General features: G+C 49.0%; 2 protein-coding genes across 3 annotated transcripts in view; one reads left to right on the top strand and one right to left on the bottom strand.

Moving 5' to 3' along the window:
* The window catches only part of LOC142786468 (MIF4G domain-containing protein B-like), a 45,405-nt gene that overhangs the window by 18,971 nt on the left and 11,178 nt on the right, over nucleotides 1–15,256 (top strand). For both annotated transcript variants that reach the window (XM_075884175.1, XM_075884174.1), the window contains exons 4-5: nucleotides 6,739–6,857; nucleotides 11,367–11,675. In XM_075884175.1, coding sequence (XP_075740290.1) covers nucleotides 6,739–6,857; nucleotides 11,367–11,675 — 428 coding nt within the window. The remainder of the gene's footprint in view (nucleotides 1–6,738; nucleotides 6,858–11,366; nucleotides 11,676–15,256) is intronic.
* LOC142786505 (GRIP and coiled-coil domain-containing protein 1-like) lies at nucleotides 1,496–6,147 on the bottom strand. Its single transcript, XM_075884234.1, has 2 exons — nucleotides 6,083–6,147; nucleotides 1,496–2,381 (listed from the first exon to the last, which is right to left on the bottom strand). The coding sequence occupies exons 1-2, from the start codon at nucleotides 6,145–6,147 to the stop codon at nucleotides 1,496–1,498; spliced, it is 951 nt and encodes a 316-aa protein (XP_075740349.1).

Genomic DNA, 15,256 nt, shown 5'->3' with positions numbered 1-15,256 from the left:
ACGTCCTGAGTTCTTTAGAGATGCCTCCAAGTCCAACTCCTCTGTGCCCTACGCTGCTGTCGGCCCATCTTTTTCGGATGCTGGCCCTCTACATCCAGGCACAAGTATCTTCACAGCACAAGCTTACGCGATACTTGTGGCAGCTAAGCACATCAAACAATTACAAATACAAAAAGCAGTAATTTACACAGACTTCCTCAGTGTGGTAACGGCTCTGCACAGTCTTAAAAAACAAAAAACCCGGTCCTTGTTTCACTTTACTGCACTTTGTGCACACTCTACACACTCAAACAACATGTTGTAGTGTGCTGGGTGCCAGGGCACCGTGAGATCGAAGGCAACGTGAGGGCGGATCAGCTCGCTGCATCCGTCCACAAAAGCACTGCCTCTACACCCATATTAATCCCCGCCCTTGATCTTAAGCCCTCTCTCAAACGAAACCTCAGGAAGTACTGGCAGAGCAAGTGGGATACACACACACAAAACAAACTACACATTATTAAGCCACACCTTGGTCATTGGCTGCCAGTATCAAAATCACGTCTAACAGAGGTAACACTAACAAGACTCAGGATAGGACTGTGAGGGATAAGGTTCGGGTAATCACGGCAACTTAAATAATCGTTGTCGAGACTGACGAAGACATTTGCAACTTGAGTTATAAGGCTTTATTGCCACGAAAAAAAAAGAAAAAAAACGATAAAGAAGCTTGGCGTGTTACATGGCAACAGCGAAGAACGGCCTTAAGTACGAGCACGACGCCCGTTCTCGAAAGACAAGGTCTGACGCTTAGCGTAGTCCCCCACTGCACTACACAAGGTTTGAAACACTTCACCGTGTGACGTCGAAGGCAGATGAGTCGATGCGTTGCGTTGCGTCTTACGCCGACATCAGCGATGCCTCAGGCATGGTCGGAGCGGAGCGTGAGGCAGAGTCGATGTGTGGCACGCACGTCCCGGACAGCCAGTAGTAGGCCCAGGTCTGGAAAACGCCCGGATCCGAGTACAACGGACCGGCGCCGGCTGCTGGATCACACGGTAGAAGGGAGCCAGGCTCGTGCGGACCACAGGCACAGGTAGGCTTCGGGACCACGACCCGACGAGCGCCTCAGCCTGCCACTGTTTCGTTCCGATCCTTCTTCTCGAACGCGCCGTCGTCGTCTTTTTCTCTTCTCTCTCCCCATGGCTTGGCTTGACTTTGACGACACGATTCCGCCTTTTCCTTGTCTCATCGTCATCTTCGTCGGCGTACGGCACAGCACAAACTCACAAACAACGCGCACCAGATGAACCTACCGCGCATATCATGACAAAAGTCCCCCCTTTCAAAAGTTTTTTTTTCTTTTTTTCCTTTTAAAAAAAAACTGTCCAAAGTGCGCGGGAGACAAGACTTACGACAAACAAATGTACAGAACTGTTGCACCAAGAGAATAGTCTGTATGTGAGAGTCCCTAGGCATATGGTACATTATTACATTAATGTGGTATAGCTAGCACCTACACCTGTAGCCTGCTCATATAATCAGCACCTACGTTCTTGAGATACTGCAGGTTCACCTTGCCTCTGTCGCTGGGTCCAGGCATGTGCTCTAACTGGGAAAGACGTAGCCTCAGTGTTTCCCTCTCCTGGGCGTCCTTCTGCTCTTTGAGCAGCAGCGATCTCTGGAGGTCCCGGAGCGCCGACTCGACGTCTCTCTTCTCTCTCAGGGTACGCAGAAGCTCGGCGTCCTTGCGAGCCAGCTCTTGGGCGTAGTGCAGCAGCTGACACTCGGTCTTGCTTTTGCCATCTTTGGAAGCAAAGCCCACATTCTTCGAGAGCAACTCGGAGAGAAGGGGATCCAAGCCCTGTGCATCAGAACTTCCCTCCTGGTCACCGGCGGCTTCCACTGCCAAGCCGCCGCTGCTGCTGACGACCTCGTGCTGTGCCTGCCAGTCGTAGCGCTGGCTCTCCGATTCGAGGCTGGCGAGTGTGGCGCGCAGTGCCTGCAGCTCGCGATCCTTCTCCTCGACCAGAGCCAGCGAGCGGTCCCTCTGCGCCTGCATCAGGGACTCCAGCTCCGACAGCTTGCTGCTCCAGCGCTGTTCCAGGCGCTGGCACTCCTGCTCGTGCCGCAGGTCCGCATCTGACAGGGCGCGCTGAAGCTTTGCGGTGGTCTCCCTGTTGCTCTGCTCTTGCGCCTCGAACTGGGCACGCTGCGTCCTCAGCTGCCCTTGCAGGTCCTTCACTTGCTGCCTGAGTCGATCCAACTCTGCCGAAGACTCCTGACCCTTTGCATAACTTTCCTGGCTGCCCGCGCCCTGAAGCACAGAGTGGGCGTGAGCCTTGTACTGTTCAAACTCGTCCTTCAGCTGTCGAAGCTCCTCCTTGCATTTGGGATATGTCCTTTGGCATGCGTCGCATGATTTTACGAATCTTCGTACCTCCTCCTGTACACCGGGCCAATAAAACGACTCCAAAACTCGGTCCTTCGTCTTCTTGATACCCTGGTGACCAGATATCGGTGATTCATGTGCCAAGTGCAACACATGGACACGCAACGCCTTTGGAACCACCGCTTGTTGAACTGATTTACCCGGAGTCAAGTGGTAAACGCGGTACAAGATCCCTTTCTCGAACATAAATGAGTGGTATGTGGCTCCTTTACCGCGGATGAGGGTGTCGACTTTCGCCCTACAAACATCCAGCGACCGGTCTTCCTCTTGTTTTTGGCGAAATGACTCCTGTGTCACCTCTAAGTTTCCAAATTTAGCAGTCGTGAGCTTCCGGCGATGTCCTTTGCTTGAAACACCAACCATGACTGTGCTCTTCGTCCCGCATCCATCCTTGGATTTCTCTTCAGAATTCAATGCCTGATTAGCTTCCGACTTCAGGCTCGCTGACTCCTTCCACGTTGCGTCGGGGTCATTAGCGTCACGGGCGCCGGGAACATTTCCTACGATGACATCGTAAAGTGGCGACGTCATGCATTTGACTATCGCATTTCCGGTGAAATAGGGCGATAGAATCCGTACTTCTGCTTCCGGTACCTCGATGCAACTACCATCGGCCAATAAAATAGTGGCGGTAGTACCCGTCAGCGCATCATCGGGAACGAGGGAACGTCGCACGACCAGGGTGTTGCTTCCAGTATCCCTCAAGACTGATACAGCATGTCCAAACACTTCTCCCTGTAACACCGGCAAGTTTCGTGTAGCTGTTACGGTGCGCGTTCGGAGTGCACTAGCAACATATTCATCTTGTGATGAATCATCGGCACATCGGGGCGTCTCGGACTTCTGGTCAGTAGACACGATGCAAGATGTCATTTTCTTTGACCCGCCGTTGCTTGGGCATGCTCTTGCATCGTGGCCGGGCTTCCGACAGTGCCCACAGAAGACTCGTTGGGGTTTCGTGCGGCAATCAGATGCTCTGTGGCCGGGTCGATCACAGACGAAACATCTAAGAGGAGGCCGGGTATAAGTAAATCCTTCTTGCTCCTTGGGAATGTTGTTTGCAGACTTGGTACGAAATACCAACAAGTTTGTTTGCCGCTGGGCTTCCAAGAAGGTATCAGCTGCTTCTGCCATTTCTTTTACCGTCCTGCATTTCTTCTCCCTTAGAAAAAGTGCCAGGCGATCGTGGCAGTTATTCAGAAACTGCTCAGCTACAATCAGGTTGCGCACGGATGCAAAGTCCTCGTCCGTTTCCGACATTTCCAGCCATCTATCGAAGTAACTCTGTAATCTCGTGACGTACTGTTTACCAGTTTCGCCGTCTTCAGGCTTGCTTTGCCGAAACTTTTCGCGATAGCCTTCGGCTGTGAAACGAAACCTCTGGAGCAAGGCCACTTTCGTACTCTGGTAATCCATTGAGTCTTCTGGCGACAGACGACCGAAGACTTTCAATGCTTCCCCACTGAGGCATAAACTAAGCGCTGTCGCCCACTTCTCCTCAGGCCACTCTTGACCAACTGCTACGCGTTCGAACCTCTTGAGATACGCATCGAGATCGTCACGCCCCTCGTCAAACACTGGGATCAGGTTGTGAGGATTGATCAAGCACGGGCGGCTTTGACTCCTCTCAGGTTCGCGGTCCCGCGCTGTTGGCTCTCGGCTACCTTCAACCTCAGCTAGTCGAATTCGCAGTTGAAGAGTTCTCTCTTCTATCTCCAAACGTTCCTTCGCCGCCTGCCTTTCCGCGGAACGCTCTTCACGCGCTTGCACAGATTCCTCATGAGCCCGCTCTAACCGCGCGTCTACCCACGTCTTTAGCTCGGCTCCTTGAAGCCCCATGCGTTCCGCTAGCGTTATAAGCTCTTGCTCACTCATCTTCCCTATAGATTTCAACCCAGTGCAAACGGCTTCGTCCTGTCGCGGACGCCAATTGTGAGGGATAAGGTTCGGGTAATCACGGCAACTTAAATAATCGTTGTCGAGACTGACGAAGACATTTGCAACTTGAGTTATAAGGCTTTAATGCCACGAAAAAAAAAGAAAAAAAACGATAAAGAAGCTTGGCGTGTTACATGGCAACAGCGAAGAACGGCCTTAAGTACGAGCACGACGCCCGTTCTCGAAAGACAAGGTCTGACGCTTAGCGTAGTCCCCCACTGCACTACACAAGGTTTGAAACACTTCACCGTGTGACGTCGAAGGCAGATGAGTCGATGCGTTGCGTTGCGTCTTACGCCGACATCAGCGATGCCTCAGGCATGGTCGGAGCGGAGCGTGAGGCAGAGTCGATGTGTGGCACGCACGTCCCGGACAGCCAGTAGTAGGCCCAGGTCTGGAAAACGCCCGGATCCGAGTACAACGGACCGGCGCCGGCTGCTGGATCACACGGTAGAAGGGAGCCAGGCTCGTGCGGACCACAGGCACAGGTAGGCTTCGGGACCACGACCCGACGAGCGCCTCAGCCTGCCACTGTTTCGTTCCGATCCTTCTTCTCGAACGCGCCGTCGTCGTCTTTTTCTCTTCTCTCTCCCCATGGCTTGGCTTGACTTTGACGACACGATTCCGCCTTTTCCTTGTCTCATCGTCATCTTCGTCGGCGTACGGCACAGCACAAACTCACAAACAACGCGCACCAGATGAACCTACCGCGCATATCATGACAAGGACACACATACACGACACACACACATCTTTTGTCCGGTGGTGATCCACCGTTGTGTGATAAATGTGGTGAGGCATTAACAGTTCTTCACGTTTTAATTCAATGTAAACAGTTAGACACTCTAAGAAGACAACACTTTCCATTACCCTACCGACAACATATACCTTTACACCCTGCATTGTTCGTCGGTAGGGAACCGCTTTTTAGTTATAAATCATTGCTAGCGTTTTTAAAAGAAATTCATAGCTTCATGTCATATACCCGGGCATTCCGTAGCACGACCTCTCCTGAGAGGTTTTCGCTGCGGTGGCTACACAAGAAAGCACTTGCCTCACGGCCCTTGGACGCAAGGGTATGAACGAGTGGGGCGCTTGTGCTAATGCCATACATATCCACCATCGTCTTTTATTATCACCAACTTTGTTCATCTATTCGCACCACACACACCTTTCACGGCATGGTCATGATTTTATTACTTGTATGTTTTTACCCGCCTTACCGCGAGGAATTTTATGACCCTTATACAGCCGCTAATTACAATCATTGTCCACATCTCTTGTCCCATGAACTGGCGCTCTTTGGCCATCAATTGGCCCTTGCGCCAAAAAACACCATATATCATCAGATGCATGGATGAACGCATGAACGGAAGCAGGGGCGGATGCATCGACGAACGCAGGGACGTACGCACGAACAGACGCACGAACTGACGGGTGGATCGACGCATGGACGGACGGAAGCAAGAACGAATGGACGGACGAATGCTTCGCCCCACTCTCCATCATTCACTTCGTGGATACGCTGCCGATTTCTGTTCAGTATTCCGGGACCAGGATTCCTTAGCAATCCACTTGAATTGACTTCAAGGCGCAATCCATCTCCTTCTCTATCTTCTAGTTCGATGCATTGAACCTCATTGTCCTCCTCCCCCTTCCCCCAAATTTTTCTGTGACTAACGCGGTGTTGTACTGCTTCCAGCGTAGGCCCACCTATCAGCAGAAGAACCATGTCCTGTCTTTGATGTGAATTGACAGTTGAGTCGTAATAACGTCATCACGTCGTTATTGGTCAGCAAAATTTTTGAACGTCACTAATCTGTGAATTCACGTGAAGTGATACAAAAATTTTAGCTATCAGTGACATCATAATGACGTCATATGGTGACGTCCTCCCACGGTTTTTTTCTATCACTCGTGTTGACATTACTAAATTATCGCCTTTTATGAGGTGCATGTGGCTTTTAGCTCAATAATTGAGAACGTTGATTGTTTCCTTAAGTACAATATATTCAATAAAGTTTTACATTGAGCCTGAAATTTAGGGCTCAAATGTAAGCTCTTTGTCGTGATAGCTACAATGGCGTGAGCTTTTTCCAGAGTAGTAAGAAAATGCTCGTACTTTAAAAAGTGCCGCGCGACTAGACACTTCGTGGAATTGTATTATCATTCAAAGACGTCCTACGAACAAATAATTCACTTTGCAACATATTCTGCATTGCGTAACAGTGCTATAAACAATAAAGTTATCGAATGCATTTCGTAATTACCCATTCCTAAGTTTAGTTTGAATTCACCTCACCAATGCACTTTTACACTAAATTACGACACGTTTGTCGCAACGTGACCCATTTGCCGTTTTCCTTCAGATCCTGACTTGCTGACGCCAGTGGAAGTCGATCGACTTGTGCGCGTTGTGTTCTGGAAAGCCATTCACGACGACGACAGTGCCGAGCCTGCAGCGAGGTTCTGCGCCCGCGTCATCACGGTGAGCTATTAGCATTCAACGATGCACCTTACATTTCAAGGCGAAAATGCCTCGTCAGATGCTGACATTGGCTGGGGTCCCGTGATTAGACGGCCTAGCGTCGGTGGCGTTAATACAGTAAGGTTACGCCACCATGATCATGCGATGATGCCTCAATATGTCATCACGACGCCACTGATCATCAAAACATGTGGCCTCATAACAACGTCCTGGTGACGTCATGTATAACGTGACGTCACAGGGTGACGTAATCAAGACAGCAGTGCTTGGTCGAACATGGGCTGTTCACGGAGGCTGCGTAAAAATAGAAAGAAGCAGCAAGCCTACAATAACTACGGTCCTATCGGCAACGCATTGCAAAACCAGGTTTGTTCCACGGAGCTTTCAGAGGAACGCGCAGAAGCTTTATTACGTCAACTTCAGAGGAAAAGAGGTTGGACTTCGCATTAGAGTAGACTGACAAAGATGCTGGAGGGGCCCTGCGAGCTTTATTTTAAAATTAAACTATGTGTACTTCGCGTGCAAGGACGTCTCCGTAATCAGTTGTCTGGCGTGTAAAGCGGCCATCACTGTTACAAATACCATCACAACTTGTATCTTTCCACAAACAGGTGATCTGCTTTGCAACCGTTTTCCTTATCTCAAAACCAGTGTCGTAATAACTCCTTAGACGGGCTTATGCTCACAATTAACGTTAAACCTAGCAGAAAAACCACTGTCCTCAGCATTCCTGTCACTGGAAACATTCTTGCGTTGAATGGAAAAATATACAAGTCAGCTAGAATCCACGTGGAAGAACTGTCAATGTCCTGTAAGCATAAAGCTGAGACAACACGAAGGAAGTAGCAGTCTTTGCATTCTTTTCGGTAGATGTAATGACACTATCCTGCCACTTTACAAAAGCTTCCGGTAAATAACGCGGTTTCCACTGCCTCCAGGATCGGCTCATATTTGACAGAATCACAGACGTGCAAAGACGTGACCATGTGGCGTAGTCATGACTTCACAGCGACGTCTTAATTTTTCGCAATCTGTGAGTTGATCCTGTTAGACACTGAAAAGAAACAATAATTTGGTTTAGGTTGATAAAGAGGACTCTAAGAACTCGTACACTTCACGTTTTGCAATCACAAGTTCATTATTAGTGGAGAAACTATACCGAAGTTTGATCGTTGAATTTCGCACCGAAATCACCACACCAGGTGTTGAAAATTCCGAAACGTACTTTTCCTATGTTCGCTACATTTTTGAACTCTCGTATGCTCGCTCTAGGACAACGACACACAAGGTACTTCCTATTTATTGAGTACATGCTATGTACGACCGAGTAAACGTTTTCAAAATTTACTTCGTCACGGTGTTTGGTACGGGAATCTCACAGTAACGTCTCCACCCGCAATTTTTTTTGCTAGTTCATCACTAGGCAAACGTCGTCTTCCGACAGGAGGGGTGTTTTCGCGGTTCTGCCAGTGTACTTCACTAATAAGCGAAAAATCTTATTGCATTCAGTCTTCCTTTAGAATTTTTGCATCAATCACCGACGACGTATAGTACACTGGCGATGATCAAATTCAGCGTTTGGTAAGGAATGGAAGGCTTTCGCCTTTATTATTTAAGAAACCCTTGTGTCGCCAAGCTAGGACTTCTCCTGGATAGGGAAATGGAGTCTGTTAAATTGAAAAGAATGCTTTTTATCAAAAAACTTGCCTTTATTTAGGAGTTTGCTCGCCAAGATTATGCTCGGGGCATGTCCCTTGACGTTACTCTAGTTGTCGAGGCGAGGGCTTTTGGTACACTTCCTTTCTGATAGCTGCAGTAGCGCGATGAGTGCACATCTCCACGCAGCTACTCATGATCAACACCTTTAAAGCGAAGGCAGCGGCGCAGAGACATCGCAGTACGGCTGCAATACAGGCCCGCCGCCTAGACCCCACAGTGAGAGCTCGCGCGTTTGAAGAAAGACAGTAGCGTCAGCAGCAATCGCAAATCAGCGCCAGCATCGATCCGGAGGTGGCGGCCGCGGCGAGGGCACGCGCAGCCGAAGCAAAACGGGCTCGTCGACAAGCGGATCCTCAAGTGAGAGCCCGCGAAGAAAATGGGGCACGTACTTTGCGGAAAAAAAACCTGTAATCAGAGTGGTCGCGGTAAACAGCGATCAAGCACCTAAATGTCGCTACCCGAGTTTGGTTGCACCAACGCCCACTTCAAGCGAGACTTCTTGAATCGCTTGTTCGGCCATGGATTTAAGGTAAGCGACCACGCGACCACGTGTGGTTTAACAATATCACGACCATCGTCTCCAGCCGTAACTACCAGATCCACGAGAACGTCATCACTGTGCTCCAACGAGAGTTTCCTCTTGTGCAGTGTCTTCAGCGGAACGTGCCCGACGCCGCCGCCTTCGAAACACACCTCAAGTGCCGCGGCTCGTTAACACGCCTTGCTATAAGAAGGGCCTCGTCCAGAGAACTCGTGGGTTCTCCCGATCTGTTCCGAGCGAGCTCCTCAATCGTCCTTCACGTCGGGAAGATGACGTTTTTTTTTGCAGCGAAAGCTGTTATCAGATAACAATGGAAGTGGCAGTGGGAGCTGTTGTCCACCACCGCTTGTGTCCACAACCACTATCCGCAAAATTAGTAAAAGAAAACGAATCCAGAAAAATTTAAAGAATGTAGACAGCTTTTATTGTCATATTTATGATTATGAGCAGCTTCAACTTCGGGGTCAGTTTCGGGCTCTTCACCTTGGTTTTCATATCAAACTATCGAGTCAACCTGGGCGACATACATCCACCCTCTACCTACCTAACATTTGCTCTTTGCTTTCGGCTACCACTGTGGTGCCAATAAGGGCCTCAGGCATCATCATAATATAATACTGAAAGCTGCATTGAGATCACAACAAGAACCGATTTAGGCGGCGCAGTTATACGCCGCTGCCAGCGCTAGGGTCCGCAACCGCTCTACTATCGCGAGACATAAAGTAAAATGTAATCAGTAACAAATATTTCTAGGAAAGGATGGGATTTGAAACCTGCATTTCTGCGCGGCAATCGAGCACTTAAAGAGACAGTAGTTCTTAACACTCCTTCACTAGGACACGCAATGCAGGTCTGCCTGGCAAGGAACCATGTTAGCACATAACAAACAAGTGTTACTCAATATGAATTGCACAACGACCGCAATTTAATACTCTAACCAATTGTAAAAGCTTCAGCCATAACTATTAAACGTCAGTGGCAACAGCATCAGTGAGCGTATATTGGGTACTTCCCTACTTCCTGGAAGTTACGTTGGTTCATGGCGTAGGGTACCTTGAACTTGTACCAGTCTTCAGGAATGTCTACAACTGGCTGTGGAAAGGACACCGTTCCAGCTTTCGTTGCGAATGCGCTACGTGTTCTGAGTGGACCAGGCAATTTTTATTGTTATTGGCAGCTGCTGCTGTTAGGTTTTCTGTGGTCGAAATGTCCCTGAAAGTACTTTGAATCGTAGATAGGAGGCCATCATTCAAAAGGCTTACGTTTGCAGCTCTGGAGTGACACATCAAGAGATTGACGAATGATTACTGGAATAAATACAGTTAATATAAAATTAGTAGATCTACAGACCTAATTAGCAGACCTGTAGCGTTGACATCGTTACTCAGTCTTTGCAGTTCCATGGAGAGCGGGACGGAAAAAATAGACAGGGAAGGGTCAAGATAACCACAGGGTACTTGCGAAAAGTGACTGCCCCAAGAGTTTTTACATAGCGCGCTAGAAAGGCTTTCGCTGTGATTTGGCTGCGATTGCACTGCGTTTTATGCGTTGGTCTGGTCATTCTCATTTTGAGTTCCTCAATTAAACTGAGTCAATAAAGATAAGTGCTATGAAGCGGGTTATAAACAAGAAGTACACAGGACAGACATTCTACTTTGAACTTAAGTTTATTCACCAGATGCGATTTTTTTAAGCAGCAACCAGTCGGGGCGATAACATTCGTCAGTCATCCACGTCTTGGTAAATCCTCCACAAACATTGTACTGTAATGGTAAGAAAGAGGGGACAAACTTTATTGCTAAATTCGCCAGGCCTGTGGTACGAGCTATACATTACTCAGATACATAATAGGAGACATTGACTTCCTGGGGCGTCTCTGGCCAGCGGTATATCATTTTTGGTCGTCTATGACCAAGCTACCTCCAACTACATGTCGAAAATTTGCCCTTATTTACCATGCACTGATTAGATATTAATTTGTAACGACTGCATTGGCAATGACCCGCCACGGTGATTTAGGGGTCAATGCACTTGACTTCTGTCTGCAAGTCACGGGATCGAATCCCGGCTGCGCAGGTCGCATTATTGATGGAGGCGAAAATGCTTCAAATTAGGTTCACTTTAAAGAACTTCATGTGGTCCAAATTTCTGGAGACCTTCACGATAGCGTGTATCAATGATATCGTGATTTTGAGGCGTTAAACTCCAACAAATATTTTTCTATTTATTTGCAATGCGGATTACCACAGGCTGAGCTGGACGGGGTGTTCATCGATCGGCTGTTGTGGACCTGCCGCGTCTGGTTCAAGGAACACGACGTCCCGCTGCGGAGGTCCACTGCTAGGGTGCAATGGAAGCCACCGCCGCAGCAAGAGGCTGGTAACCAACTGACCGCTTTAGTTGTCTTCATGGCCGTGCTTCTGTCATCCATCCCTGGAAAAGGAACGGCTGCATCGGTGGGCTCGTGCCACTCCGGACATATCTTCTGCATCGCGGCGCTCCTGTGTGATTCCTGCAAGCTTGTCCTGAGGTCGCCTGAGCTGGACCACCACACCAAGGTATGTTATTATCATCATCGCCACCAACACACCACGGCTCGTCATAGGACTCGTCATAAACTCTGTTAGCGCACCTTCACAAGTATGGTTGCTAAGTACAAGCCGTTCAATAATCACCGTCTTAAGATTTCAAGGAGCAGTCACACCAAAATTCAAACATAATATGTAGAGTTCATTCGTTTTTTGGTAAGCACGTGTTTTTATAGTGAAGTAGGAATCAGATCCATTTGGTGTAAGTTATTCTATTTCGAGCGCAAAGAGCATCCAAAGCCACCGCCACCGAGAAAACTAGGTGGTGGTGACAAAGCTCATCGGCGCATTCCCGACCATGAGTCACCCGGCTGCCTGACCGGGGTTCAATCGGGAATGAGAGGCCTTTTCTTCTTCGCTCACGCATCAGCTTCTCCTGGCCTGCGGCCCGGCGTCATGGGCTTGGCAGAGCCTCGTCCCCTGTGTGCACTGCGTGCAGGGCAGGTGACATCATCGAGCACCTGTTGTGTGTTTGCCCAGCGCTTCACACACAACGCGGCGTCTTGCTCGCCGCACTTTGTCGCCACGATCCGCCCGCAGCTACACAGAGGGGCCTTCTCGTTCCTGCACGGCACAGCACTCAGGTCTTCAAAGTGATTCTTCGCTTCCTTGAGGACACTGGACTAGACAACCGGCTATAGAAGCCGCCCGCCACGTCCTTGGTCATGGACGCCATTTCTCTTTCTATAATCTCTTCTTCACATCTTTAATGTCCTCTTCTCCTCCTCCCCTGCAGGCGCTGCACAGTGCTCTCAATTATTTCTGCAGAATTTGCATCTTTTCCTTTCCTTAACCTCTCTCTCTCATCAATAGTATTTTTGCGTATTCAGCAAGCTCCAGGGCCACGCAAAGAAGCATCGACAAGTGCCGATGAGCGAGCAGCAATGATGTCGACAATTTTGGTGTTCTCATCACGGAGTCTACATGTGGTACCGTCTGGTGGAAACGCCTGGCTGCCTGGCAACGGCTTCACATGCTTGTTTTGCTTGGTTTGTGCAGGGCGTTCGTGTTAATTGTGCGTTTTCATTTTGCCACTTCGGATAATTTGTCAGAAATTAGTGTGCGTGAATGTGATTACTTGAAGCTATAGGCAAATCGCGAACAAGTAACCCACAAGCAGCGTTAATATGTATTACCAGCCAGCTTGGCCCAAGCGTGCGTCTCCAGCTGTCTTGTCAGTGCGTGGTCCAGCGTCGATTTCAAAATAAATCCTCAGACAACGATCGAACCGACATTGCTTCGCTGCGGCAAGAATCGTCACAATTCCATATTCCCCAGTGTTTTGGTCATCGCTCGTGGACGCTGATGACGGTGGCGACGACAATGGCTGTGGCGGAGGCATGCCTATACACGTGTTCGCCAAGCAAAAGAAATGTCAACTGAAAATTGAGTCACTATTTTTTGTGGCTGCGTGATCAAATGGGGCGAGACTGCGGGAGGGGACCGCTTGGCGGTGCTGGCAGCGCTGAAAATTGGCGGGTTTTGCACCCATTTTGAATTGGGTTTGATACTAGTCATACTGATCGAGAAACGTATATCCATTCGTCCATATGTTGCATGATCAGTACAGAACCGTCACCAGGGGATGAACTATGCGTTGACGCCATAAACGTGACATGCATAAAATTGATGTCATTGCTATTTTAACAAATCAACCACTACGCCTCTTTATAACGCACTCTGTGCACTGACATATTATGAAGTCTCAATTTGAATGACCTTTATTAGGCCCGAGGAACCGGCAGCCTAAAGCTACGATGAATGAACGAAGGTGATGATGCTACGCGACAACAATGAGGATGCATGAGATACACATGATAATGATGATAATGTACAGGTGAAGAGGATGCGTATACTAAATGCCCACACATATCCCCCCCCCCTCCGTCAAAGCGGCCAGCATGGCTGCAACAAGTCAAGAGTACAAAGAACGTCGCATGAAGGGCTTCATAAGAGAGACATAGAAGTCCTCTGTAGTACGATAACAGCGATCTGCTGGGGTACAAGTGGCGTCACGTGATAATTCACTGGTGCAGTCTCTTCAAGAACTATGTATGGCCCGATAAACCGTGGCTGAAATTCGTCACACAAACCAGGTGTGCGAAGAGGCGTCAAAAGGAGCACTTCGTCTCCAGGTTGGAAGAATACAGCACGATGCGATTCATTATAAGCTATCTTTTTGTCTTGCTGTCGGGTTTCGGTATTTATGCGATCACGTTGGTGGCACTGTGCGAGTCGTAAAATGTATTCCTCTGTAGAGTGTGGAGATGAATCCGTTTGGCAGGTAAAGAAAGAGACGTCCAGGAGAGAAGTAGAGGAGCGTCCATAAACTAGGTAAAATGGTGAGTAGCCGGTTGTCCACTGAATGGCCGTATTGTAGGCGAAAGTGACGAATGGTAGAACTAAGTACCAGTTTTTGTGGTCTGGTTGAATATAAGCGGCGATCATGTCAGCAAGAGTGCGGTGGAATCGCTCAGTGAGGTCGTTAGTCTGGGGGTGATAACTAAAGGCAGTCTTGTGAGTTGTGCCGAAGGCGTGAAGAAGTTCGTTCACTAGTTGTGAAAGGAAGGCCCTTCCACGGTCACTGAGCAATACACGTGAAGTACCACGACGCAGTATATAGGCTCGGAGGATGAAATCGGCAATTTCAGAAGCTGAACCAGTAGTGACGGATGCCGTTTTGGCGTAGCACGTCAAATGGTCAACGGCTGTTGCTATCCACCGGTTTCCAGCAGCACTGACTTGAAGGGGGCCATTAAGATCGACGCTTACAACTTCGAATGGTGTGGCTGGGCTCGGAATAGGCTGCAGTGTACCGGCTGGAGCAGATGTTGGTAGTTTTCTACATTGACAGGTAGTGCAGGACACGACGTACCGAGCTACACTAGTGGTAATGCTTGGCCAGTAAAACCAACTTCGAAGGTGATCGTAGGTTTTATGGTAACCAAGGTGACCAGCAGTCGGATGGTCATGAAGCGCTCTGAGGACTTCGGACCGAAGCGATTGGGGTAGAACGGGAACCCAGCGCAGATCGTCAGGATGGTAATTTTTGCGGTACAGCACCCAGTTATCCAGCTTAAATTGCGAGACTTGGCGACGGAGCCTTGCATTAGGTGGACGGGAACTGCCAGTGAGGTAGCCTATAATACGTCGACAGTATGGGTCAGCCAACTGCCGAGAAGAAAAATCGTGGGGATCGTCCGAAGGCAGCTGGTCCACAGAGGAGAGAGGAAACCTCCGTAGATGTGGACTCCGAGGGTGTGTAATGCAAAGTGGTGACGGAAATCCTGAGTGGAGTCGCTGGTAGTGGGCAGCGAGAAAGAGCGTCGGCGTCACTATGCTTCCTGCCACACTTGTATACGATGTCAAAATCATATTCTTGGAGGCGTAAAATCTAGCGGCCGAGGCATCCCGACAAGTTATTCCTTTATTTATTTACAGTACCTCAAAGGCCCCAATGAAGGGGTTTTACATGAGGGGTGGGCTATTACAATCGGTTAAAGGAGTAGATGCTCGATCGCTGCTTTGAAGTTGATGATACTGGAGTGGTG

Source organism: Rhipicephalus microplus, unplaced genomic scaffold (assembly GCF_043290135.1).
Source record: "Rhipicephalus microplus isolate Deutch F79 unplaced genomic scaffold, USDA_Rmic scaffold_24, whole genome shotgun sequence".
Taxonomy (NCBI): Eukaryota; Metazoa; Arthropoda; class Arachnida; order Ixodida; family Ixodidae; genus Rhipicephalus; species Rhipicephalus microplus.
This window is presented reverse-complemented; position numbering and strand designations above follow the sequence as displayed.